We start from the raw sequence: 27,500 nt of genomic DNA on the forward strand, positions 1-27,500 counted from the left end.
ACTGGCACCCCAGCTCCCAGCGTATCACGGCCAGAGCAGAAAGGAGGGAGGCAGCACCTGAGAATGGAGATTTAATGGCCCAAGATGCCCTCCTGGCCATCTAGGAGAGCCACACTCATGCCTGAGGGATGCCATCCTTGGGACAGGGACAGTAACAGGCCCATGGGGTGACTGTGGGGCCAGTGGCCCCTGCCCCTAGCAGGCAGAGCAGCGGTCACCCTTCTCCTGCAGCCCAGAGTTGCGGCGCAGCATGTCCTTGAGGGAACCGTCCTGCTCTGTCAGCAGCTGGTTGATCTCGTTCTGCTTGTACTCAGAGGAATGCTTGTGCCCGTAGAAGGAGCCCTTCGCCGACGAGGGGTTGGAGTGGTGCTGGCTTCGGCGGGCACAGGCCCGCACCACCAGGTAGACCAGCTCTGCCATGTTGAGGATGATGCAGACACTGGAGGTGACCAGCATGAAGACAGTGAAGATGGTCTTCTCAGTGGGCCGGGAGATGAAGCAGTCGACAGTGTTGGGGCAGGGGTAAGCCTCACACTTTACCAGCCGCATCATCTGGTAGCCTGGGTAGAGCATGTAGAAGATGTACATGAACACGGCCTCGAAGAGCAGCCTGAAGACCACGCTGCAGACATATGTCCACCACAGCGATCCCGCTATGCGCATCTTGTGCTTCTTGACCTCTTCCATGTGCTTGGCATCTGCGTGCCCGGTCATCACCAGCAGCTTCTTCTCCTGGTGCTGCTGGTAGGCCACGTGCATGGCCACGAGAAGGGCTGGCGTGGTGACGAGGATGAGCTGCAGCGCCCACAGGCGGATGTGGGAGATGGGGAAGAAGTGGTCATAGCAGACGCTGTTGCAGCCAGGCTGCTGGGTGTTGCAGGTGAAGGCGGATTTCTCATCCCCCCAAACGCTCTCGGCTGCCACCACTAACACCATTATCCGGAAGATGAAGATGACAGAGAGCCAGATGCGCCCGATGGCGGTGGAGTGGCGGTTCACCCCGCTCAGCACCGTGTACAGCCCGGCCCAATTCATCGTTTCTCACGTCTGCAGGAGAGAGCAGTGAGGGATGGTGTTAGGAGCAGGAAGGACCCCTGGCTGAGAGCCAGCAGGTCCGGGCTCCAGTGGCAGCAGCCCCAGGAGGGACCTGGGAGCAACTGGGTGGCAGCCCTGGTGGGTGGAGAGCAGGATCGACAGACAGGAGGATGGCAGCGTGGCTCCTGCTCCCGACACGGCTCCAGGCAGCATTTGGGCCAGAGCAGGCGGGAGACTGGCTGCCCCAGCAGTGCCAGATTCTCCAGTCCTGCCACCCCACGCTGGCACAGGGATTCTAACCCACAGCTGCCACAGAGAATGAGGGTGAAGCTCCTACACCTTCTCAGGGACCCCCAGTACCCAGTGCTGAGCTCTTTGGCTAGGAATGGTCCCAAGGAGCTTCATGGGCTCCACTGCACCAGTGCCTCCCTTCGTCCTCCCATTATCTGCAGGAGCATGGCCAGAGAGCCCTGAGCTGGGGCAATCCCCCCGTGCAGCCCTGCACTGCCACCCTCCCAGGGCCATCCTGGCCTGGGGAACACAGGGCGATCCCACCCCCAGGCACAGACCCCTGCCCCACCAGAGCTACCCACGGACACTGAGCAGCCGCGGGAGCTGCTTCCCACCCCGGCAGGAGTCTGGGTGGCCGGGACCAGCCACCCCCCAGTGTGGAGGATCCTAGCGACGCGTACCTGCCGGTGAGGAAAGGTCCTCGCAAGCTGCCCCCAGTGGCCCCTCTAAGGTCTCATGCCTCCCGCAGGAGAGCTCTGCTCCGCCTGCCCTCGTCTCTCTCTGCCACTGCCCTGCACTGGAAGTCATATGCTGCTTTATAAACTATTTGCATACAATGGGGCCTTTATCGGCCCATGAACAACACACTTTAGCATTCAGATCTAACGCCCTGACTTCCGCCCACCCTGGCCAAACAAAGTGCCTGTGTGCTGCATTCCCGCTGCTCGGCCCTGCACCCACTCCCACCTCCCCACCACGCCCCGCACCGACCCCGGACACGGCCCCGCCACCCGCGGGCTGCTCGTGGCTCTGCCCGGCGGGACCCACGCCACAGACAGACATCGCCGGGCCGGACAGGCCACCCAGCGTGTCCGGAGGTCCCTAGTCCAGGAAGCACGGCCGAGCGTGCCCATCCCGCATGGACGGCACAGGGCGCTGGAGCAGGGGTCTGCACTGAGCTGCCGCGGGGCTGGGTGGCACTGGGTCCTGCCATCCCCTCAAGGCTCTGGTGCCAGCAGCAGCGTGTGTGAGGGCACCGGAGCTGCCCCACGCGTGCCGTCGGAGACGTGGGAGAAAGGGCGGCGGAGAGAGGCCGCTGTGCGCTGGGGCTGCGCTCCTTCCCCGAGAGGGACTCGCCGACGGCGTCCTACTGCTCGGACATGCGGCTGGGGACAACAATCCCTGTGCTCGCACAGCCCCCGTGCCCCCAAGGCTGGTGTCCCAGCCACACCGTCACACTGTGCCCCATCCCTGCAGGGATGGCGCCGTGTCCCAGGGGTTTTGTCCCCAGCCTCAGGTGGGGAGCAGCGTACCCAGTAAACCCTCCCAGCTGGGTGCCTGCAGGCTGGCAGGGCAGTCAATGCCATCCCAAATGCCACCTCCATCCCTTAGGCCAAGGTGCGAGCAGCCGGAGCTGTGCAAGCGGTGGCAGCCAAAGACCGTCCAGCAAAGCTGTGAGGACGCTGCTTGTGCCCTCAGTGCCCCTTCCCCACTCCCGCCATGAGGACCAGCATTGCCGGCTCTCCTCTCCCATCCCAGGGCCGAGCCCTGCCTGTGGTCCCCATTGTAGCCCCCCTGGTGCTCCCCAGCTGGGGGACATGCGGCCACCCCCAGGAAAGGTGCTGTGCCCGCCAGCTTCTCACCTCAACAACAGGACAATCAATCAATGCTGTTCGGGATTGCAGCAATCAGTCTGCACCGCACCACCCCCCTGGACTTTATACTGCCCTGAAAGCACGCCACCCCCGCCTCCCAAACAGCCTTGCTCCTTCCACGACTCGCCGAGTAAACACCGCAGGTGTGTCCAGCCAGGCTCACACCCACCCGCACCCACCAGCGACTGAGCATCCCCCGGGGCCAGCCCCCGGGCTACTGCAGCACCGGAGCAGGGCCGGCCCCCCAGGATGGTCCCCGGGGACATTTCTGGTCGCCGTGGCCCCACTCCCCTGCTGTGAGCATCCTCCCCGCTGCATTCCTTGCAAGCCAGATACATGCACGGTGGAGGAGCCCTGCTCTCCACCCAGGTGATGACTTTGGGTACCCCCAGCTCTCGGAGCACCTTGATCTGGTGCTTCAGGCTACCGGCTGGCCCCCGGGGAGCCACCAATACCCAGATTTAATGTGTAAAAGTGCAGATGGGGAAAGGCAAACAGCCGGTCAACGATTAACTCGGCTGGCCCGCTTCAAGGTCCCGCCGCCCAGCACCCCGTGTGGGACACGGCGACCCTGCCGCTCATCCTGGGCCCCGGGCCGGGCTGCAGGAGCCCGCACGCCGTCCCTTGTATGAGGGTGACAGTGGTGCCGGTGTCCCCGCATGGGGACGGCAGGGTGGCACCGTGCAGCGGCTGGGGCCGCTCGGGGCGCCCGCACAGCGGGGCGGGGGTCGGTGGGCAGTGAGATAGCGGCGGTGGCTGGTGGTGCAGGGCTGGCTGGGGCCATCGGGGCCACAATCTCAGCCTCTGATAATCCGCCACACCTGAGTCAGCAGCGCCGGCGAGTTGCTGCAGCGGCGGCACCGCCCGGTCCCGCACCCCGGGCGGGTTCTGGGGGTTAATGCAGGGCACACTGGGGCAGCAAGGGGCTACTGGGGCCCGGCTGGAAAGATCGGGCTGGGGCGGTCACTGGGGGCCATCAAGAGGAGGGCAGACTGCTGAGCACTGGGCTGGGCTGAGCTAAGTGGGACGAGGCACAACGGGAGGCTGGCATGGGGAGAAGGGTCCCTGGGAGCCAGGATAGGGGTCTTACTGCAGGGACCTGGGAGCCAGGAAGGAGGGCACTGGGGATTACTGGGAGCCAGGACAGGGGTGACTGAGGGACGCTGGGAGCCAGGACAGGGGTGACTGAGGGACGCTGGGAGCCAGGACAGGGGTGACTGGGGATTACTGGGAGCCAGGACAGGGGTGACTGGGGGCGTTAGGAGCTAGGCGAGGGGTGAATGGGTATTACTGGGAGCCAGGACAGGGGTGGCTGGGGGGCACTGGGAGCCAGGCGAGGGGTGAATGGGGATTACTGGGAGCCGGTTGAGGGGTGGATGGGGATTACTGGGAGCCTGTTTGAGGGGTGAATGGGGATTACTGGGAGGCGGTTGAGGGGTGGATGGGCATTACTGGGAGCCGGTCGAGGGGTGGATGGGGATTACTGGGAGGCGGTTGAGGGGTGGATGGGCATTACTGGGAGCCGGATGAGGGGTGGATGGGCATTACTGGGAGGCGGTCGAGGGGTGGATGGGCATTACTGGGAGCCGGTTGAGGGGTGGATGGGCATTACTGGGAGGCGGTCGAGGGGTGGATGGGCATTACTGGGAGCCGGTCGAGGGGTGGATGGGCATTACTGGGAGCCGGTCGAGGGGTCGCCGGGGGGCTCGGGCCGTGCGGTGGGGGTGTCGCCAGGTGGCGCTGCGGGGCCGGGCCGGGGGCGGCGGGGCCGCACCTGCCCGCGGCAGCACCGCTGGGGCTCAGCGCGGGAATCCGTCTAAAATGTAGTAAAAATGGAGAAAAAAAAAAACAACCGGAAAGAGGAGGAGGAACCCGGGGCGTTGCTGTCCAGCCCTGTGCCCGCCCGCTGTCCTTGCAGGGAGTTGGCTGGGAGGAGCAGAGGTCCCGGAGCGCGGGCAGTCCCCTCGCTGCTGGCCCCAGGTTGAACTGCAGGAGCCGTCGGGGAAGGACAGGCTGTACTGAACAGCGGCCGGCGCTGCCTCCAGTACCCAGACAACTGCCCCGCCCGCGGCCACGCGGGCCAGAAATGCGCTTCTTGTTAATGACGCTAATTGTGGAGGTAATTGGTGTCTGAAGTTGCAGCGGAAGAGTTCAAAGACGTGGGCACGTCTAACGCAGATAAGCTGATGAGATGGGCAGGACTGAGTCAGCATGAGGATGGTGGGACAGACGTGACGCAGCTGCTGGCATTCTCGTAGGGTCAGAGAACTTGCAGCCCAGCAGTCTGTATGGGTACGATGGACGAAATCAAGCTTGAACTATCACTGAAACATCTCCACTGTCAGGAGGACTGCAGAGGAGGCTTCCAGAGTCTCCTTTCTCCGGCCATTCTGCGCCAGGCAGGGCTCAGCCTCGTCACTGGATGGCCACTGCAGTGCAGGGGCTGCTGGGTTCCAGGCTTGGACTGGCAGCAGGACAGGCATCCCTGGATCCAGGCTGCTGTTCTCAGAGAGACAAAACCCTCAGCTCTGAGTCAACTGCCAGGAAGGTCACTGGCAGTGGGTGAGCACAGAAATCCTTTGTGCTGCTGCAGCACAGGGCAGAGGGGGTTGCAGCCTAAGACTTAACAGCTTGTTCTGCCTGCCTGTGAGTCTACTCTCCTGTGTCCTGGCTGCATCAGAGGTGTGGGGAACAGGACCAGGGCACTATCCCAGTGATGCTACTGTGAAGATGTCCTGGTTTGAGATGAACTGGGTTTTTTGGGATGCTGTGGTCAACTGAGGTTTCAACTGTGTTTCTAGGGGAAAGCCTATGGTACAAGAGGGACTCCTACCTCCTTGATGAACTGAGAATTGATTATCTAAAGGGTGGTGATGGACTGAGAGTTGGTGATCTGAGGGGTGGATGTATTGGAAATTTGGTGGGGGGAGGAGGACTGTTTTTTGGAAGGTTTTCATTCCGAGTTCTGTGTGTGTTTCTCTTTACATATAGTTGTAGGTTAATAAAGTTTTTTCTTCTTTATTCCTAAGTTGGAGCCTGCTTTGCTCTATTCCTGGTCACATCTCACAGCAGACACCAGGGAGCATATATTTTCATGGGGGCACTGGCATTGTGCCAGCGTCAAACCGTGACAGAAGAGCAGCATCCCTGCCCTCCTGCTGGCTGTGAATCCTCAAGCAGCCAGAGTCCAGCCACAGATCACTCACTCACTCCCTCCCATGCCAGGGACACCTTTGCAGTTGAGTTCCCTTATGGTTCTCCTTGCCAACAGCCCTAAACATGTCCCCTGAAGCAGAGGATGTCCCACAGTTGTCACGCAGATGTAAAGTGTTCATACCCTCTGGGATACAGTGTCCCTTGAGCTTTGCCAGGTCTCCAAAGGAAAACTGTTGATGGTCAAGGACACCCTGGACAGATGGCAGCCTCAGGAGTTTTGCAAAGGCAGTAGCATAATAGCACTGGGTTGTCTGTCACCACCTTGCCTCGGGGTCCTAGCTTGGGTTGGCCACGCTGGCACATGTGGCAGCATGCAGCTGGGGCTGTGCAAGGATGAGGAGAGGGGACAGAAGGGCAGGGCAATCCCCTAATTTGGGGCAGAAAGGCATCACCCCTTCAAGAGGGCACTGGGCACTCTGTGGGATGCCACAATGGGCAGCACCAGGGCTTTTAGGGGGGTCCAGCACAGGGTCTGGAGCATGGTGCTGGACAGGGTGACATGTGCCCGTGGCACTGGAGCTGCCAAGGTTCCCCGTGGGGAGAAGGGCAGAGCCCCACACTCGGCTTCCTCACAGCCTGTGCCCCTGCCTGCCCCGGCTCCCCTGGCTCGGGGCCTCGGCCCTGGCTCCAGTGTCTGCGCGCTGCCTGGAGGCAATTCAGCCCCCCCACTCCGTTCCTGGTTTCCATGGCAACTCCAGTTGAAATTACATTAAAAAGAAATGAAACCAGCAGCTTTTCTCTCTGGCAAATAGGGGGAGGGGAGCTGAGCTGGGAAAGGCTGGGGAAGGGGTTTGAAGTTCGGAGGGAGGGGGCTGTGGGACAGATGCATTCCCACTTGGGGTCCCAGTGCTGGGGGCAGCAGGACTGGGGGGATTTGGGGACACCCCCCACTGTGGCACACGGTGTTGGCAGTCCTGGATGCTATGGTGCCAGCTTGCCTGTGGGGGTCCAGCGCCCTGACATGGGGGGTGATACCAGGGTCCCCCTGCTGCCTCTGTCGAGGGGTACCAGGGACATGAGGACCAGCACAGGGCACCCCACCCACCCAGCCCGGTAATCCCCCGGCCCTGCATGCTCCAAGAAGAGGCGAGACACACCGCTATTAAAAATATCACTTCTGTTTTATTTGGAATTTGTTACTCTGCGCGGGTGACAGGGTATAAATACATTCTCCAACGAGCATCCTCACCCTCAGCCCTGCGTGGGGCGGGGGCCGGGGCGGGGTGCGGGGCCGTTGTTGTGCTGGCCCCGGGCAGCAGGGCCAGCAGGGCCAGCAGGGCCATCGATGCGCTGGCCCCGGGCAGCAGGGCCAGCCGGCACCGGTGCGTCACGGCCGCCAGCACGGGCAGCGTCTGCCAGCCGGACCGTCTTGCACAGGGACAAGATATGGTGTCCCTACAAGGACCTGTCCCTTTCTCCTGCCTCCCCAGGCCCCCAGGTGCTAGTGCTCACCTTGGGGGGCTGAGACCGGGGTACCCCACGTGGGATCCCCTGCAGCTCCTTCTCCATGCCCGCACCACACCAAAGCCACTTGTCTAGAGCCACGTGTGGCTCGATGGCCACAGCAGATGCCCCAGCACAGGTTGGCTCCCAGCCCCACACAGGCTGCATCACCCCCAGAGTCCCTACCCAGGCATCTGTTCCAGCTGCACATCCTGGATGCCGGAGCTGGGGTCACTCCACAGTGGGGTAAAGGCCCCAGTGGAAGGAGTCTAGGAGGCAGAGGTGATGCTGGTGAGCAGCTCACCCTGCTCCTGTCGCCCCGCTCCTGCCGCAGGCTGCGAACCACCGGCTCTGCTTTCGGGCAACAAGCACGGGCAGGGAGGGCACAGCACAGCCCTGGGGCAATGGTGAAGGGATGTGGGATGCTCCTGGGGGAGCAGGGCAGGGTGGGGAGCATGAGGGGCTGTCCTGGGTTCATGGGAGTGAACAGACAGTGCTCGGAGCAGGTGATGCCCACAGGGGCGGTGGGTGGCACTGGCCAGTGGTGGCGGTGAGGGACCGGGGCGGGGGTGCTCGCAGGCAGGCCGTTGGATAGGCTTTTTGGCTGAGATACGTGGGCACGGGTGACAGAGGAGGGAGAATATCAAAAAATACAAAAGAGCGCAGCCCCACAGTGCAGGAGGCACTGCCCTGCCTGGTGCCCACCCACGGCAGGCGGGCGCCATGGGGGGCCGGCACCGTGCGCACACGCTGGCTTCTAACTGGCTTTTTATTTTATATCAAGAACACTTGGTTTTAAAATCTTTACAAAGGACAAAACGCGGCGACTCCGTTAGTGTGTAAAGAACTAAAGATCTGCTTAAAAAACGTCTCTGCAAAGAGAAATGACTGACACAAAAGAGATTCTCTGCAGCGCAAAGAGGGGCAGAGGTGCCAAGTCTCCAGCCCAGGCCCCTGCTCCCAGGGTCCCTGAGCCCCGGCACCAGCCCCAGAGCCCGCATCCAGCACAAGGCCAGGTCCCTGGACTCTGCCCATTCCCTCTGCCTATAGCACCATGGCCTGGGGCCACTTCTCAGCACAGTGAAGGAGCCTTTTCCAGGGCTGCCAAGATGCCTGGGGATGTCTGGACACCGGCTGAGAGGGATGCCTGGTCCTGCTCCTCATCAGTCCCAGGGTGCTCGGTGGGCTCAGCACTGGAGATGCGATCGCCCCACTGGGAGGCACAGCCACAGCACCGGGAACCCCGTGGCCACTGACAGTGGGGTACCCCTGCCCACCTGCACGGGTGGGTTGTGCAGGACTACACCGTGTCCCTCCTGCACCCCACTGGCATCCCAGGGCAACCCACGGGGCCCTGAAGCCAGGAGAGTCAAAGCACTTCTCAAAAGTTAGATAGGAACAAAAGAAAGCGCTGGGGCCGCTCTGGGACCCCCACAGGTCTCTGGGCTGGGAGCTGCACCGTCCGTGGGCGCTGCCCCTCCGTCTGGGGGCTCTGCGGGCCCCGCCGGTCCCTCTGCCAGTGTCTGCTGCGTGTGTGTGCGTGCGTGCATGCGTGTGCGCCGGCGGCGGGCAGCTATACCCTGGTGGTGGAGTGTGAGTGTGGAAGCCCCGTGCTGTTGAAGCCGGCGGTGAAGGTGTTGTAGGGGTGCAGGGTCTGCAGCCCCACCAGCGAGTTGGGGATCATGGTGATGGTGTTGGGGGTCATAAGCGGGATGTCGTCCGGAGAGCGGCGCAAGGTGAGGGTGTAGTCGGGCAGAGCGGCCAGGCGCAGGGTGTCGTGGGATGGCACAGCTTCGCACTCGTGGTGCCCCTGGCTCACCTGCAAGGAGGGCATCTCCTCATCAGGCGCGTGGGCGATGTCGTTGGAGGCGCCGCGCTGCGGGCTGGGCTGCCGGTGCGTGTCCTGCCGGCGCTTGTCCTTGCGGTAGTAGAGGGCGGCGAAGGCCAGCACGTTGAGGAAGAGGAGGGAGGCTCCCACGGCGATGGTGACGCTCAGTTCGGTGGAGTAGTCGCGGGGGCTCTCGAGCAGCGTGCCCGCCTCTTGCTCTGGGCTCCACTTCTCCTTCCCGTTCTCGCTGTTGTAGGCAGGAGAGATGGCGGGGCGCTTGGTGGTCCAGATCTTGCTGTTGGGCCGGCGGGTGATGTGGGAGTTCTGTGTGGTGTCGGGTGGTGGCACTTTGGTGGTGGTGGAGGTGTAGTGGAACATATCGTGCAGGTTGTACAGGTGGGGAACCAGGTGCTTCCAGAAAGCCACCTTGGTGGCCCGGTAGTGGTCACGTACCCGTGGCTTCAGCCCAATGTGCAGGTACAGCTGGTCACGGGGGTTGTACTTGGACCAGGCCACCTCCTCAAACCGGTTGGCCTTGGTGTGGATGAACTTGGTGTCCTGGGGGACAGGCTTGTTGGGGTCCCTGTGAAACACAGGCAGAACAGAACTAGCACTGGGAAAAGCCAAAGAAACAAAGAGGGAGAGCTGGATGCAGAGACAGAAACTGAGGGGACCTTTGCCAGTGGTGGCACAGGGTGGGCTGGTCTTGAATGACTGGGCAGCACCCAACCCTGGCTCAAGTCTCACCCAAGATAACCAGGGCCAACAAGCCTTCCCACCCCTGGGGCTTGGCTGGGTCCTCTCCCAGGGGCTGGCCATAATCTAAGCTTTTTGCTTTGTGGTTGATGCCATGGCCCCAGTGAAGGTGCAGCACACGGGGACCTCTGGGCACAAGGAGCTCAGTGTCCCACACTGGGCATGATTAACCCCCCCACCACAGCACAGCCCCAGGGAGTACATCTGCAGTGAGTGCAGACCCCATGGGGCATGGCACCCATCCCCACTCACCCTGTCTTGGCAAAGTTGGTCCAGTAGGTCATCACCACGGCGCTGAGCATGACGTCGTTCTTGGAGAAGTTGCAGGGAAAGAGGTCTGTGGGGCCAATCATGGGGATCCCAAACACGTAAGGCACCTCATCCCCGTGGGCTGCATCGGACCATGCAGGCTTCATCAGGCTCTGGCAGTGGTGGTAGAAGGCGTAGAAGTAGGTGGGGGAGCCGTAGCGGGCGTGCAGGTCGGCTGTCACCACCGAGGGCTCTACCCACTGGTGGTCAGTGAAGAGGGCCACCAGAGTCTTGCGCCGTGTCTCGGGGTTGTCCCGGTCGGCCCAGTCCGTGTACATGAACTTGATGGTCTCCCTCAAGGTGTCCTTGCCCTCAGGGTAGCCGTATAGGTTGTCTACAAAGTTGGAGACTGAGTAGTCAAAATCACTGCCTGAGACACCGTCTTCGGGGTCCACCACACCCTCCACAAACTTCAGCCCTTCACCCTGGTTGACCCCCAGCATGATATCATAGTTGAGGAACTCGCCCTGCTCCATCAGGATCTCTGGGTCATCCGGGATCACGTCCCCGTCAATGACTGGCCCGAAGGCCACGTGGTAGCGGGCTGGCTGGATGTCCTGCTCTACCAGCTCCTTGGCACTCTTCTGCCGCAGGCAGTCCACCATGTCCACGGTGTCCAGCACGTTGCAGCCCACCTTGTCAGCCAGCATGCTGGTGTACTTCACAGGCTGGTAGTTCACTGCCCAGCTGGAGAGCGCGGAGCCGCTCTGGATGATGGCTCTCTGGAAGAGACCTGCAACACAGGCAGGGAGTGGAGAAGCTCTCAGCAGGGTTCCAGCATCCCAGAGCTGCACTGCAGGATGCAGCATGGAGAAGGCATTGATGCTCTTGTACCCCTGCAAGGAGCCAGCACTGCAGCCCACACCCAGCCTTGTCCCTGAGCTGTGCTGCCTGCTGAGCTGGGCTCACACAGGGGGCTCAGCTCAGGGCTGTGGGGATGGCAGGATGACAGCTGGGAATGCAAGTGGGTGCTCCTGGAAGCAACCAAGGGCTGCTGTGCTCCCTGAGGATCCCATTGCAGGAGATGACCCTACATCCCTGTCCTGGTGTGGGGAGAAGAGGGGCCATGGTTGCATCACAGCCTGGCCTTGCCAAGCAGCCTGTGCTACCCCAGCCACCCCAAGGATGTGTTACCTGGGCCCAGCACCATCCTCCAGCCCAGGTTGGCACCTGCTTCACTGAGGAGCCAGGCTGTGGGCTGGCAGCAGTGGGAGGGTTAACGCCTGCTTGGGGACACTTAACCCTGCCTGTCCCACCCCACCGCTTTGTCAGAGTCCCCCTCCACCCCCTCCCTGCTGCTTCCTGCCCAGCTGGGGCTGCTCAGTGCCAATCCGGCCCTGCAGGAGCACGCTGCCAGATGCACAAAGAGGGCCTTTCTGCCACCAGGAACACAGAGGGAGTGGACTTTCGCCCTGGAAAACGAGGCCACAAAGGCCCTGGCCCAGGCAGAGAAATGCATGGCTTCGCTCCAGTCCCATGTCAATGGTGCTTGTGCTCAGAATACAAAGGGTGGTGAGGAAGCAGAGCCTCTGGGCTGTGAAAGGCAGCCAGTCTGGGGTGCACCCAGGGGTCCCTGCTCTCTGACCAGCCCTCTTTGCACCCCAAGTGCTGCCTGCACCCCTGCCAGACCCCAGCACTTGCTTTCCATGAGGGACTGTTCTGGGTGACCCCTGAACGGTGCTGGCACTGCAGTGTGGTGCCCATGGGGCTGCCCCTGGCACCCTGAAATGCAGAGAACCCCTGTGCAACCAAGGCTGTGCCACTCTGCAGGGAAGCAGAGCAGCACCTTCCTGCAACAGAAGCGTTCAGAGGCTCCTGGCTCCCAGCCACCATGTCCATAGCTCTTGTCTGCACGCACATTCCTCACTCTGCCAAGTACCTGACGTACAGTCCCATGCACTGGGACAAAGAGAAGTCACAAGCTCTGTTTGTCACCTCCTGGTGCCCTAGAAAGCCATACCCAGCCTACAGGCTGGAGACTGGCCATGGGCTTGCTTGCTCTGCGCCATCGTCCACGTGCCAAGGAGCCAGGATGGGGTTTCCTGGCTCCCTGGAGATGCTGTCCCAGCAGCAGCTATTGCGCCCTGCCAGCAGCATCCCTTCCCAGACAGACCCACCAGGCTGGGCTCTGGCCCTGCCCACCACTGCCAGGGCAGCTGATGTCACTGTCAGCTGGTCATGTCCCTGATGGAGCCCCTCTGCCATGTCTCTGCATGGCCGCATCTTGACCCAGGACTCTGTGAGAGCCCCAACTCGTCATGTCCTCTTGCTCTGTGTCAGCACCTGACTGAAGCCTGACAAGCACCCCAGGGAGGCAGCAGCACCCTGCCCTCCACACTGGACCTCTGCAGCTTGCTGAGGCCCAGCAAGAAGGTGAAGTTCTGCCTTTCCTTCCTGTTCCCCTCCATGGTGAGGGTCCCAACACACCCAGCCTCCTGCAGGAGTGTCTGCCACAGCATGGTGGAGTCAGTGGTGGGGCCAGGGCTCTGCCAGAGGGTGGTTGGAGCTGCAGATTGCCACCAGCTGCTGCCAGCTCCACATTTCCTCTTTGCTTTGCCCAGTAGCTGAGACTGGAAACACTTCTGGGGTGTCTGGGCCAAGCCCTGCCCAGAGCAGGGTGCTGGGTGCCTTGTCCAGCTGAGATCTGGAGGGCTGTCAGCAAAGGGCAGAAGCCCCCATGGAGAAGGAGATGGGGCAAAGGAAGCACTTAAAGTTTGCCTGGCACAGACTGCTCATGCCCTGGTATGGCTGGCTGGGGAGAAAAACAGCACTTTAATCACTGATGAGGAATCAGAGTGACCCTACAAGGCCTGAAGCTGGCAGGGAGCTGTGGATTTCCCCAGCAGCCAGACCCAACATGTGCTGTACCAAGCCTACAGTGTCTGCCTCTTGCAGCACCTGGCAGAGCAGGCACAAATCAGCAGCTTCATTAATAGCTTGTGATCACTAGATATCTATTATTTAGATATTTTATTTTGATGCAGTAAAAACAAACCCACCTGTTCTGCAGGCTGCAACTTAGCACTGCTCCCATGCCATGCTCCAGAGCCAGCTACCCATCCCTGGGGATGTGGGTGCTCTGGCACAGGGAAATTTTTGAGGTCATTTTACAGCCATTTGGCTTTATGGGACACTGGCTGCAGCACTGAGCACTCCTCTCCTGCCCCACAGCATTGACAGCCAGCAGCAGCTCCCCTGCCCCAGCAGTGAGTGCACGGGGGCACACCAGGGGCACTGGGGCTGCATGGGCGGCACAGGATTCACCATGCAGGTGCAGGGCTTAGTGGCACTAAGTGCAGCATCACCTGAGAAGTGCACATACTGGCAGGACTATTCTTCATGGCTGAAAAGTCACAAGGAGCAGCCCCTCCAATCCACCCTCAGCCTCTCTCCGTGCTGCTCCAGCCTGGACCCCTGCAAGAGGCTGGGGCCACCTGGGCAGCCAAGCACACACTCCTGCACTCCTGTGATGGAAAAGAGTACCCTTAGAAGCATTGGGAATGCATTACACATAGTGTTCCCTCTGCAGCCTTTCACACTCAATATGGGCAGATAAAACACTTTTTCTTTCTGCAGGAGCTTTCAGCCTGTAAAAGACTCCCCATCATCAGCCATCAGCCCTGCTGAGGTTCTGAAGATCTCCATTCTTGTGTGATTCCCAGGCTGTTGAGCAGGGCAGCAGCTCTTCAGCTTCGAGTGCAATTTGCTGTGTGTCTCTGAAGGGCAGACTCATGCCCATGTCTACTGCTCACACATGCCCTTTTCTCCTCAGCACCACACTGGGGACACAGCACTAGAAGATGGCTGCACCCTCATATAAAGCTCATGAGCAGGTCCCTGGCAGGCTGCTCCCCTGTGGACCACATCCAGTTCAGGCTTTGCTCCTAGAATTTCCTTTAGGAAATTTATCAAAAACACCTCCAGTCTCACAGCTAATTTTTCTCCCCCTCAGTGCTTGATGTAAATGCATTTGCAGGTGGTTTACATGCATTTGCTCTTATTCCAGCACAGTCTTTTAGCATAAATAATTCCCTTCTTTATTTAGAGTAAACACTCTGCTATATTTACAGATATTAATCATATTACTTCCACCTGTGTTTTGCTAGGTGCAGCACTTCCAGCTCTGCCAGTCTCCCAGCACAGGGCCCTCCACCCCTCCCTAGGCTCAGGAGGGATGTCTGGGGCGCTCTGTCTTCCCCTCTCTTCCAGTATAAATACCTTTCCTTCCCCTCTATTCCAGTATAAATACCTTTCCTAGCACTGAGATCCCTGTTCCCAGTGCCCTGCATGATGCCCTACACCCCCTCCACACCTGCACTAGGAACACCTGAGCACCAGGGCAGGGCCCCTCCTGTCCCTGGAAGCAACCAAGGGCTGCTGTGCTCCCTGAGGATCCCATTGCAGGGGATGACCCAGCATCCCTGTGCTGGTGTGGGGTCCCCACCTCTCCCCATGCCAAGGGGCTGGCTCTGGGCTGCAGCCTTGTGCACTGGGAGCACCCACTCCATCCCTGTCTCCCATATCCTCTGCCACTGGCCTCTTTCTGCCCTTGATGAGAAAGTTTTGCCTCCCAGTCCTGGTCCAGGCTCTCACCAGTGAGTGATTAGAAAGCAGCCCTGACTTTGTTGGGCTGGGCAGCAGGACCTGGGCAGGCTCCCCTCCCTGGGTTAGCATCAGCAGGGCGAAGGCTGAGCAGAAGCTTGGGTGGAGGTAGGACATAAAGAAAGTTATAGGGTGGGAGCTATAATTTGTTGAGTCGAAATCAACCATCTTAGTTAGACTAACTTTTTGTTATTCTGCTCATTCTAATCTGCCTTGAATTCATTCGTATGCTAGTCCTAAGGTAAGGAGGAGGATAAGTGAGGAGGTTCAGGTTAGGGTGGTGGTAGGAGATTGTAGTTGGGTGGCTCATGGTAGCGGGAGGAGTAGGGTGATTTCTAAGTCGAACAGGAGGAAGAGAATGGCTACTAGGAAGAAGTGGATTGAGAAGGGGAGTCAAGCACATCCCAGGGGGTCGAATCTGCATTTGTATGGGGATAGTTTTTCTGAGTCAGGTTTTATTTGGGTGAGACAGAAGTTAAGTGCAGTTAGGAGGATGCTTAGGGTTAGTATGAATAGGATTATGTTTATTACTCTTCTTTGGGTTTAAACCAGATTCTGCAGCTGCAGCAGCCTCGGGCAGGGCTGACACCTACCTTGAGTGGTGGGACAGGGTGAGCAGGCTGACACCTACCTTCTGAGTGGTGGGACAGGGTGAGCAGGCTGACACAGGAGGCACCGATGCCCGAGCCGAACACGGTGATGCGCAGGGGGTCCCCCCCGAAGAAGGCGATGTTCTCGCTGACCCAGCGCAGCGCCTGGATCTGGTCCAGCAGCCCGTAATTGCCCTTGGCAGCCTGGTCCCCCGTGCTCAGGAACCCTGAGGGCCAAGGGGAGCCCGGTTAGGGATGAGGAAACAGGGGAAGTCCTGGTTTCCCACCCCCCTTCCCCATGCCCAGGGCAGGGCACCCTGTGTTCTGTGGGACCCTATCCCACCATGAGAGTTTTGTGAGTTCTAAGCTGGAACAGGGACACCACTGAGCTCCCCCCACCCTCTGCAGAGCACAGAGGGCTGAAAGGCTGAGAGAGCAGCTGCAAACCTCGGGGAACATCTTTGGCCAACAACCAGCAGGGACAGGGTAAAGAGCACAAAGCTCTGTCCTACCCATACCACCACCGGTGCTAGAACAGCTCAAGACATCTCCCACCAGCCCCAAGGAAAGCTCAGAAAGCATCAGTGGCTGCAGGCAGGGCGAGTGTGAGCACAGCCAATGCTTTCCATGGACTAATGTGGGCTGGGGGAGGCTCTGTAAAGTGTCAGGAGGTGGGCTGGGCAGAGAGGAACCGACTGCAGCTTAAAATGCAAAGGCTCTCAGTGGGGAATAAGGCGAGAAATGCTTTCAATAGCGCAGGAAACACCCAAGATAAGTTATCACTCTTTCGTTTGCTTTGACTTTAAGCAGGAAGCCAAAACCTGAGGGGCCCGAGGTAAAATCCAGGCAGGTAACCCCAGCACACAGGGAGTGGCCCCAGGGCTGTGCTGGCACTTGGAGGGGGTCTGGCTGGGAGTGGTGCACCACCTCAATGGAAATGATGAAGGCACCACTTAAGTCTAATGTCATATTGTGACTCATGTGTCTTATCTTTGCACCTATCCATTTTAGGACTTTTGACATTAAAAGGTTTTGAATAGGTTAACTATCATCTTCCACATGAAAATATGGGCTCTGGAAACCATTAGAGGAATGTGCTGCCCCAGGTACCAGGCAGGAGCCCAAGGGAGAGCACCATGCTAGGCTGGATGGCCAGGAAGAGAGAAGAGAGCCAGCAGCTTGGCTTGGAAAGGAGCTGTCCCCAAACCTCTACACCCCTTGTTCTCATGCAGCCAAGGCAAGCAGCAGTGGTGTTCCACACAAGCCTCCTGTGTCTCAGCCCCTGGGAGTTTCTGCTGCTTCAGCCAGGGGACTGCACTGCCTTTTGACCCTCTGTCCTCATTTTGCCTCTCTAAGTCACCAGTGCTTTTGGAAACGGGACTGTCACCCTCCTCTGCATGGCTCCAGACACCTTCCGTGGTGCCCACTGCAGACAGCCACGGCACGGTGTGTTGCTGAGGGGGTCCCAGCAGCACAAGTGGCTTGGAGGCTGCCTGTGCCCAGGGAGGGAGAGCTGCCAGGTCCCCAGGACAGCCAGGCAGCACCCGCTGGCACCTCACCCGTCTGAGCCCTCTCAGGAGGAGATGCTGGGTAAACACATTTATTATTCATTTAACCACAAACCAATATTTGCTTTCAGTTGAGCCAGTTTGTGTACATGAGCCGGGGGGGCCGGTGCCAGGGCCCAGGCTGGGCTGTGCCCGTGTGCTGGGGGCTGTGCCACGTGGCACCGCCGGGCTGCCAGGGCCGAGGGCAGGGGCAGCGCCCGCAGCGCATCCCGCCGGGCCCGCCGCCCCCTGTCCGGCCCCGGGGCTGTCCCACGGCAGGGCAGCCAGCTCATACCGAGCACTCCAACGCGGTAGTTGAGGGTGATGACAATCACGTTCCCGTAGCTGGCCAGGATGCTGCCGTCTATCATGTTCCCCGTGCCCTCCATGTAGGAGCCCCCGTGGATATAGACCATCACCGGCTTGGCCCCGCTGTCCCGGATGTCTGCAAGGAGAGCTGGTTACACACAGCCCCGCACCCACGGCCGCAGCACCCTGCCCGACAGGCAGACCAAGGACAAGGGCAATGCCAGCTGCCAGGACCACGGAGGGGGCTTGGGAGCCAAAGCCAGAGCTCTCCTGGGGGCCACAGCATGGAGCCCCAAAGCCAAACACCACTGAACCAACCCTGCCAGCCCCTGTGCGGGACGTGGCTGTTGCTGCTCTGTCCCCACACTGCTGTCCCCTCAGGGGTCTGAGCAGGTGAGGGAGGGACGCTGGCTGGACCCTGCTCTCTTCCCCGGAGTTGGGCTCTGGCACGGTGTGGGAGCCAGATCAGCTCTGCTGTGGGTGGGAGCTGCAGAGTCCAGCCCCAGGATGCAGCCCCATGTCCTGTCTTTGGCTGGACCCAAGCACTCCGTGAGTCCTGGAAGCTGGCATTGCGGAGGGGGGCAGGGATGGGGGTGTGCAGGACCTAGAGGGGGGGCCACTGATGTGTGCTCCAGTGTCTTACTCTCCCACTCCCCCTTCCCATTCCCCTGGGAAGGCAGGGACCTGCCTGTCTGGATGTAATCCCACGGCACCCCAGTGCCCAGACACAGACATGGTGATGAGGCAGACAGTGGATGCAGTTGTGTGTGTCAGGGAGGTGAGCACGGCATCTGGACGAGGACAGGGCATGAGGCATGGAGTGAGGATGGACAGTGGGACCCCGAGGGCCGGGGAGGAAGGACGGTGGGAGCCTGGGGGACAGGGAGCAGCCACGCTCCCTCTCTCGACTTCTCCTGTCCAGGGGACATCCTGCCCCTCCTGCTGCACTGGCTGGTGATCCCTCAGGGAGCCATGGCCACCCACAGGGGAATAACATCCTGGACATCCTGCCCATGTCACATGGACGAGGCAGTTGCACCTGCCCTGGAGACACAGCCAGGTCCCACATTGCCTGCACTGCCCAGCCCTGTCCTGGGCTGGCCATCCAGACCCATGGACTTTGTCCTGCCTTGTGCTCACTCACACCCAGCACCTTGCCCAGGTGGGCTGGCAGTGCCTGCTTGGCCTCAGCTGCCCCAGGCAGCTGCTGCTCCCTGCCTGCCTCCCTCAGCAGTGCTGCACAGCACTGTCCCACCAGGACTGGGACCCTTGGGGCACAGCCACATCAACACCACTGCCCACTGGGCTGTTCATGCTCCCTCACACCCACCGAGCCACTGCACATGTCCACTCCTCCCTGTGGCCTGCCCATTGCAGGGGGCTGCAGGCCAGGCTGATGGGTACCTGTGGCCATTGTCACCTCCAGCTGTGGCCCATGGCATGGCTAAAGGTGGCTTCCCATACAGAAAACCTCTTCCCTCCAGGAGAATGAGACTATGCCAAACCTGAAACCTGTGCTGGCTCTTTTCCTATTGCCAGAATGTAGTCAGACAAATGCACAGACCAGGGGAGCAAAAAGTGCTTGCAGCTCCTCCAGGACAGACATTGCCTGTGTGGCACAGCTACATCAGGACAATTTTTTCCAGTATCACCTGCTTGAAATGTGAGGGGCAGGAACATCAGTGCCTGTGCCTGTGTCTTCTCCTCCATCCTGCACCCACTCCCTGACATGCAAAGAGCCCTCCTCAGAGCAGAATGGCAGCAATGTACAGAGATGTACCAGGAGATAAACATCTTCCTGCTGCAGCACATTTTGGTGTGTGTGGATTGAGCACAGTAGAGTCACTTAGGCTGAATGCCAGTTTACGCCCTGGTACAAGAGATCATAGGGGCACAGGTTAGCTGGAGTAAACAACAGGGTTTTAGTACTGCCAAGGAAAAAGTTTTTCATCTATTTCCCAGATCCTAAGTGCCATCTGCCAGGCCTTGTTCGAGCTGCCCTGGGCCTTCTGCACACCATGAGGCTTTACTGTCCTCAGCACATGAGGGCTGTAGCCTGGCCAACCCTTCCTCCTAGCTCCTCATCACATCTCTGCAGCCAAACACGCTGACTCCATAACCTGCAGACAAACCACCCTGTTTTACTAAAAATAGCCTATTCTGCAGCTTGCTTAGTCCTGGCATACCTCTAGAATCACATCTGCTGGAAAGGCCACTTGCTCTGTCTTGGCTGGTGCTTGCAAGCAAGACCTCACTTCCACGGGGTGAGGAAGGAGAGAAGTTGACAGAAACCAAGGGGACCCTGGGTCTCCTGTGCATGGCCAGACGCCCTTTGGGGTGCCAAGTGTTCAGGCTGCTGGCACAGCCATGGCAGGGCCAGGAAGGGGTGGATGTGGAGGCTGCTGGCTCCCAGATGCATGTCACTGACTCTGGAGGGATGAGGCTGGAGGTGGGATGTGACCTGTGGGCTCAGGGTGAAATGGGCCCAGGTGCCCGAGGGCTTCTCTCCTCCCAAGCTGCCATGCTTCCTCCCTGCCCTCACTCCAACGGAGCAGGAGCAAACTCCTCCTAAAGCGGAACAACCCCATGAGCTTTCCCCCCGTCAGGAGGAGGGGAAGGTGCTGGGTGCCCTGCACAGCCGGCCAGCCTGCCCCCCACCCCGCGCCGCTGCCTGGCACGGCAGACAGACACACACAGGGCTCCCTGGGGGTGGCAGCGGATGGCGGCACACGGAGCTGCTGTGCTTTGCTTTGCGTGTCATGCAGTGGCAGCCTCGAGCACAGAAATACCTTCGTCTTCATCACCGTCATTATCCGCTAAGTCCTCGCCCTGTTTCTTAGCGCTGGCTCCTAGGGACCAAACACGAGGAGACAGAACAAAAAGGAAAACAAAAAGGAAATAAAAACAAAACAAAACAAAACAAAACAAAACAAAAAAAAAAAAAAAGAAAGAAAAGAAAGAAAGAAAAAAAAAGAACACCAAAAAAAAAAAAAAAAGAGAATTCAAAAATAGCATGATAGCAGAGACAGTGGGGCCACGCCTGTGCCCCACAGCACTGCTGGCTACTCACACTGCACCTCTCCCAGAGCCAGGGCAGTGTTGGGCACGGGCAGGGCTGCCCCAGGAGTGTGTCAGGATGCTGCTTCACCGGGGCCCCTTCCCAGATCCTCCCTGGGGAGGGCTGGGGTGGAGGGAAGACGCGAGTGGGGCTGTGACAGCATCAGCGCTGGTGGTGGATGAGTCTCTCAAAGCACTTGTCGGTCCTCCTGCATCCCAGCCTGGCCCCCACCTGGTCATGCACCCTCAGCTCCAGGCAAGGCTCCCTCTCCTAGCACCCAGCCCTGCTCCCAGCTCTGCTGCCCCTGGGGACAACTGTCCTCTGCAGAGCTCACACCAAGGGCTGCCTTGCATGGCCACTGCCCACCAGGCAGGTTCCTGCCCATCACCCCCACACGTGTGTGACTCCTTGTTGTGCCTGGCCACAAACCACTGGTACCACTGCATGAGACCACCACAGCACACAGGGATCCCTAATGACAGCTGCTCCCCTGAGCTGCCTGGCTCCATCCTGCACCAACTCCCTCCTTACAAGACATGTTCCATGTTTCACTGAGGATTTCGAAGGCACCAGTCAGCTTGACCTGACCAAGGCAGAATCCTAAACATATGAGTTTCTGTAACATCCTGAATGCCTTACAGATGTTCTGTGTCCCTTCACCAAGCTGCAGTGCTGGGGCATGGGCCAGCCCAGCAGCCCCATGTGGATTGCTGCTGTGGATGGCTTGCAGTGAGCCCGGCACTCCCCAAACTGCAGAGAGGTGGCCTGTGGGCAGGAGGGAGCAGGGGTGCTGAAAAACCTGTGCCAAAACCCCACTCCTGCAAAGGACTGCATGCCAGTGTAGACACAAAGGCAAGTGGTGCCATCCCTGTGCTCGGGAGCTCTGAATCTCAGGAAGAGGCTGGGTGCTCTCATCCTCTTAGAGCTGCAGATCAACACCTGCAAGCCCTCTGCTCCCTAGTGCCTGCTACAAAAAGTTCCCTAGGTGATGGTGACCTCTGGGGAGACAGCAGGGTTTCCCGCAGGCAGGACTCATCCACACAGTGCCTGCACTGCCCAGGGACCTTCCCCTGAGACAAGGGGCTCTGTCTGACACCCTGCCAGGCACCTGGCCGACCCCAGGGTCCTGCTGCCACCACCAACGGCTCCCATTGCCACAGCAAGGGCATTCACAGCCCCCAGCAAAGCTCCCATCAGCAAGGGACGGGCCTGTGGCTGCATGGAACTACAGGACTAAATGCACAAAACTGGTCAGAAAGACAAAACTGGGGAGCCATGCTCACTGTCAGTCTGGGAGTGGCATTCTGCAGGTGACACGGGAGGTGGATAACAGAGATGGCAGCATGGAGTGGGACAGGATTTGAATTTACAAGGAATCTGTGATGGGGGAGGAAGAGATCTGAAATGGCTGTGAGGCAGCTCCATCAGGGGGAGAGGCTTGTAGAATGCTTTTAGCAGCCATGACCTGCTGGAGAAAGTCTGGAGGAGCAGCAACCAGAAACCTCAAAAAATCCAGCAGGCAGGAAAATTTTGCAGAAGGCTGGGTCACATATGAATGCTGGGAGCAGAGGCACGATGGGAGCTGCAGCAGCATCCCAACACATGAAAGAATACTGTGAGGTGGTGAGGTGGAACAGCAAGTCCCTCTCAGGCAGCCCTGGGGCTACAGGAGGCAGGATGAGAAGAAAACTTTTCTGGAAGAAAGGGCAGAGAAGCACTGGAAGAGGTGGCCTGGGGAGATGTTTAAGGCCAGGTGGGACACACTGCCAGAAAGAGGTGAGGGAGAGCTGCTCCTGCCAAGGGCAGGGATGGATCAGCTGACTCATGTGCTGTTCTGACTTTCCCCACCATGCTCCAACCCGACCTCTTCACCTCCTGCTTCACCACCCAGCCATTCTCTGAGAATCTCACATCCTTCTCCTCTTTCCACCCATCCCTGTCATCTCCTGCCCCAGCACCTCAGCCCCAGCATCTCCCCCTTCCTGCTGCATCCTTCCCACACTGCCTGCCCAGCCCAGCCCCAGCCACACACTTGGCTGGGCATGTGCAGCCACTCAGCCTCTTTGAGGAGCTGCAAGCTTGACCTACTGTGTCTTCATTAGGAAGAGCTGCAAGCCCAGAAAGCACTTAAATGACAAAGTGCTCATGCAGTGTTTGCTAACCAGTGCTGTGCACCAACCTCTTGGTACTTCTACGGGATGAGGATTTTTCTCTAATGAAGACAACAGCCAGTGAGCCTTGATCCACACTGTGCTTCAGAGTTGAGAAGCAGACCACAGGCAGCTGGAGATAATTTTCCACTGCCAAAGGCCCTGGTGCTGTTAAAGCCCTGGGACTGGCCAGGCTGCAGCCCTCCAGCCTGGTCTCCTTCAGGGACAGAAGTCTCTGTGCAGATGAGAATGGAGGAATCAGCTATGAGGAATTGTCAGGTTGTAAAAGAGGGCAGTGGACAACATCTCTGTGACCTGAGCAACTGTCCTAGCTGAGCAGGGAGGGATCCAGCTGGAGACTGCTGCTGCAGAGCTTTGGGATGGCTGGGACAAGCCTCCAGCAACCTGAGCTTCAGGCACCGTGGAAGAGATGGCAGAAAGCAGCACTTGGGAAGCTCAGCAAAGCAGGAGTGCAGTGATGCAGGCCAGGGGAAGGGGAACAGCAGTGGCATGTGTGTGTGGCAGATGCAAAGCACAAGCCTCACCCATCAGCAGGAAGGTGCCAGGGTGGTTATGGCCAACACTCACTGTTGTGACCAAGTGGGCTTTTTGCCCCTTGCTGCAGTGCTCACCTCCAGCACAACCCACCAATGCCCCACAGCTCGTGAGAGCAATCACAGCTTCACTTCCCTTACCCAGTAACACTTTCCACTGGCTCCTGCCATGTTCAGGGACACCCAGCCCAGGAGAGCTTCCTCTGCTCTAAGAAATGCCACCACACAGAGCCCTGCAGCACCCACTCTCATGAGGATGGCTTTAAGCCTGTGGATTCACAGCTGGAAAAACTAAAAGGGCTCATGGCTCTTATTCTCCTTACCCATCAAAAACACTCTCCACTAACCCAGGAAGTGAATGTCTGTTGTCTGCCACTTCACTTTAAGCTGACTGCAAAGTGACATTGTTCAGGCCGATAGGAAGGATGCAGATGCTCTTATCTGAGCCACTAGGAAGATTTAAGTTCAACTTTAGTAAAAAAAAAAAAAAAAATCACTTTGCCTGAAACAGGGGCATCCATGCTGGATTTATTCTATCTTAAGTAAACCATACCAGCAGCACTGACACCAGTGCAATCAGAGATAAAGCAGGGTAAGGAGCCTCAGTTCTCAGAGCCTTCATTCTCAGCATGGTGTGGATAAGAGAAGAGCAGGAGCCTCAGATGACACCTTTCCAGTTCCAAATGTCTGTTCAGGGCATCCATAGGCAGCTCCAGCACTCTCTCCTCAGTGGGACTTCTGTGGGGCACCCACTGCTGCAAAGCAGCCACCATGCTGCATGGAGCAGAGCCTCTGATGGCCACATGCACCCAAAGGGACACCTGCTGCCAGCCACAGCATCTCAGCTGCTGCTCTGGGAGTGACAAGGGACAGGGCCAAGAACGGTGCAGCTGTTGAACCTGCTGCTGCACAGCCCCACAGGCAGGGACAGCTCAGCTGGGACCTGTGCCATCAGCCCTTGCTCCAGGACTGCAGCACACCTCGGTGCTGCCCTGCCCCTCCCTGCCCTGAATGATGCAGAGGAGTTCTCTCCATCCCTGAGTGGACTCAGTAAAAGCACTGCATCTCCTCACGCTCTGCTGCCCCTGCAGCACAAACACTGACCCTCACCTGTGCAAATCGCTCCCCGGAGTGGAAGCAGAGCCCCAGGGCGGTGGTCTGCCCACAGCCAGCCCTGCAGAGCAGCAGGCTTCGAGGGGGCTGGGAAGAAGCTTCCAGCAAGGAAGCACTGCAGAATTTGTGCAGCTGTAGGGAAGCCTCAGCTGGTACTTAGACAAGTCAGCTTCTTGGAGAGCAGCGGAGAAGCTGCCGAAGTGTTTCCTGAGCCCAGGAGCTGCTGGGAGCTCCAGACACCCTCACACAGCAGAGGAAGATGCTGGACCTGCACATTTGTCTCTGCAATGTCACAGATTCTTCGCAGTCCCAGCCAGAGAGATTTGGGCATTCGCTAATGAGAACCAGGAAGAGCTGCTAAGTGCAGGGCAACCACATTTTTCCCCTCCAAAAATGACATCCACCTCCTCATGCCCTGCAGCAAGGATTGCCCAGGCTGGTGAGGAAGGGAAGGAAAAATCATCTTGGCATCTACCACAGCCAAAAAAAGGCTGGAAGTGTTGGCAGCACAAAGCATGGGGCAGAGCTGCATTTTGCACATAGGTACTGTGCTCCCAGGGTGTGTGTGTGTCTGTGTGTCTGTGTACATGGTCTTTGGGTGGGCAGCACTATTTCTGCAGCAAAATCTGAGCCCCAAATGAGCCTCAGTGCTGTCAGCTCCCCTGGCACCATGCATGGCTAGCTGCTCTCAAAGCACTGCTGCCCTGTACTGCTACCAGAGAAGGGACCAATGTGTATGGAGGAGACTGGCATTTAGAAAATTTCCATAGAGGAAATGACTGTGGACAACTGGGCAGGGAAACAGGGATGTTTTTCTGTCCCAGAGATAAACAAGCATGACTGATAAATTCTCAGTCCTTTGTCTGCTCTGAAATACACAGAGCTTAGGGGTGGCAAAAGTCATGAAAACTCCAGTAAGGTGGGAGCTGAGGCATTTCCAACCACCAAAATACTGTTCTGTGAGAGGAGAGCTTATCACTGCTCGTCTGTGGCCTTAGAAATAGTAATCATGATTATTCCAGAATGAGTCAATGTTCAAATGTTCAACCTGAGGAAATCAGCACTGCAGGTACATTACCCTCTCCCCAAGCATTACTAACCTAGGATACACAATGAGGAGTGTGGGAGCTTCTGTGTTTCATCACAAGTGACTCAATTAATTCAAGCCAACAGCTACCAGAGCCTGGCCAGAGCTGGAGGGAAGTGCCAGTGTCTGGGTGCTTTAATTCTTGGCACGCCACACCTGGATGTCCAAATGGCTGGCACTGGGCATCTGCTGGTCCACGAGTCAACAGAGGCCAGTGGGGGCAAAGGGAAAGTCCCCCACCAGCTCCCTGGGAGGTGACCAGAGGCAACAGCCGCAGAGGGGCTGCAAAGAAACCCCACCCGTGAGCAGAGCCAGCAGGGAGGGAAACCCAGGAGATGAGCACACCCAAGGTGTCCTGTCATGCCTTCTATCATCCCCTTGTCTGGCAGTAACCTGGAGCCGGCTCCCCTGGCTGCCGGGGGGCGGCGGGGGCTGCCAGCGCTGGCAGCCGGTGGGAGGGCCGGGAGAGGAAGCGCTTTGAAGTGGCTGGTGATCACTGGCACAGCCGGCTCCGGAGGCAGCGTGCACAGACTCCCTAATGCGCCAGCCCTTTCAGGGGCAGCCTTGGCACTCAGAGAGATGGCGTGTGAATAGCCAGGACAGCAACAGGAAAAGCAAAGCAAAGAAACCAAACAACAGAACTGGGGGAAACGGCTGGAAGGAAAGCGCTCCCCAAACCTCCAAGCCCAGCTGCACTGGCCCCGCCAAACCCAGGGGTGCAGGGAGACAGAGGCTGGGATGCAGGGATGCTGCTGCTGCTGCTGCAGGACGCCCAGGACAGCAGCCTGTGCTGGGCAGACACCCTGTACTGAGCCTTTCAGAAGAGCTTGGCTGCCTGACCATCCACACGTTCATCTTTGGGATGCACAGAGCAGTCAGCTCTCCCTGCCTGCACGGGGCTGTGTGGAGGGATGGGTGAGGCATTGTGTCTGACACGGGGCTGAGCCAGCTACCATTTGTACGTCTCTACTCCCTTGTGCATGTCACTGGTTGGGAATACAGGATCATTTAGGGGCAATGGGGGAAGGTCAGTGGAGGCAAGGTAAAGCAGACGTGTCTGAACTGGAGGTGCTTGGCTCCCCATGGGGCAGCTAGGGCTGCTGTGGGCTCAGGGAGGCTGCTGTGCTATGGGCTGGAGACCAATTCCTTACTGGCAGGACTGGCACGGGGGTGTGAGCAGTGGGGTACAGCCTTGGCAGGCACAAAGCTCAGGGCAGAATCTGCAGCATTTACACTGCCAGGAGAGGCTTTATGCTTTTAACCAGGGAGCTCTGGATGCAAAATGATCAGTGATGCAATGGGGGAAAAGCTCAGCCCAGGATGGACTGCTGCAGTCCCCCATCACACGGGTCCTTCCCTGAGCAGGTCCATACACCCCACAATGGGGTAACCCAACCTAAGGGATGCATTTCAGTGCTGCCTGCCATCAGAGGCTACCCCTCATGGCCAGGGATGGGGAGTGCCAGTGGGATGAAGGAGGGAGTGCAGGCTCAGCCCAGGAGAAGCTGTTCTGAAAGGCCTGGAGCACCATGAGCATCCTCATGACCTGACCCCAGAGCTGTGCTCCCAGCTGGCTGGAGCATCCGTGGGGCCATTCCCAGTGGGAAGCAGGGGGTGGCAGGGGGGGCTGCTTGGAGGGTCCACAGTCCGGGTGGCAGCACAGAGAGGTGCTGGAGGAGTGCTGCAGGCCAGGGGCCAGCCAGGCACCCTCTCACTCTCTCACTCTCTCTCTCTTTCCTCTCTGTGCCTCTCTGCCGGTCGGCTTGCTACATACCTCCTTTCCTACATATTTTCTTGTTGGGCTTTCGGGTGCATTCCTTGGAAATCCGTTTTACTGTAAAATGAATAAAAGACTACAAAATAACAGGAGGCTCCACTGATGGGAGTGGGCATGCAATCACAACCACGCTGCTACCCTCCCACCGCCCCCGGGACCGCGGGAGGTGGGGAGGGAGCGTCGCCATGGGAGGAAAACTCTGGGCCAGCCGTGCTGGGCGAGAAGGAAGGCATGATGCAT

At 58.9% G+C, this 27,500-nt stretch overlaps 2 protein-coding genes across 5 annotated transcripts in view; both read right to left on the reverse strand.

Annotated features, from left to right (window-relative positions):
• Positions 1–58: 58 nt before the first annotated feature.
• GJB1 (gap junction protein beta 1) lies at positions 59–4,789 on the reverse strand. 2 transcript variants are annotated; one of them, XM_066559416.1, is made up of 2 exons: positions 4,775–4,789; positions 59–1,047 (listed from the first exon to the last, which is right to left on the reverse strand). In XM_066559416.1, exon 2 carries the CDS (start codon positions 1,033–1,035, stop codon positions 196–198), a length of 840 nt encoding a protein of 279 aa, XP_066415513.1. In that variant the 5' UTR covers positions 1,036–1,047; positions 4,775–4,789; the 3' UTR covers positions 59–195. The 2 variants fall into 2 exon arrangements, with proteins under 2 accessions (XP_066415513.1, XP_066415512.1); XM_066559415.1 differs by lacking the exon at positions 4,775–4,789 and adding an exon at positions 1,728–1,832.
• A 2,450-nt stretch (positions 4,790–7,239) lies between these two features.
• NLGN3 (neuroligin 3) overlaps positions 7,240–27,500 on the reverse strand; it is a 39,631-nt gene continuing 19,370 nt past the window's right edge. Inside the window, exons 3-8 of one of the 3 annotated variants that reach the window (XM_066559825.1) lie at positions 27,258–27,317; positions 20,311–20,370; positions 17,508–17,657; positions 15,707–15,892; positions 10,417–11,206; positions 7,240–9,991 (exon numbers count right to left, since the gene is read on the reverse strand). In XM_066559825.1, coding sequence (XP_066415922.1) covers positions 9,154–9,991; positions 10,417–11,206; positions 15,707–15,892; positions 17,508–17,657; positions 20,311–20,370; positions 27,258–27,317 — 2,084 coding nt within the window. In that variant the 3' untranslated portion in view covers positions 7,240–9,153. The remainder of the gene's footprint in view (positions 9,992–10,416; positions 11,207–15,706; positions 15,893–17,507; positions 17,658–20,310; positions 20,371–27,257; positions 27,318–27,500) is intronic. The other 2 variants (XM_066559826.1, XM_066559827.1) reach the window with 2 other exon arrangements.

Source organism: Molothrus aeneus, chromosome 14, assembly GCF_037042795.1.
Source record: "Molothrus aeneus isolate 106 chromosome 14, BPBGC_Maene_1.0, whole genome shotgun sequence".
NCBI lineage: Eukaryota > Metazoa > Chordata > Aves > Passeriformes > Icteridae > Molothrus > Molothrus aeneus.

Bases quoted from the DNA above. Each gene is read 5' to 3' on its own strand.
- GJB1 (XM_066559416.1), bottom strand. From the start codon at position 1,035: ATGAATTGGGCCGGGCTGTACACGGTGCTGAGCGGGGTGAACCGCCAC.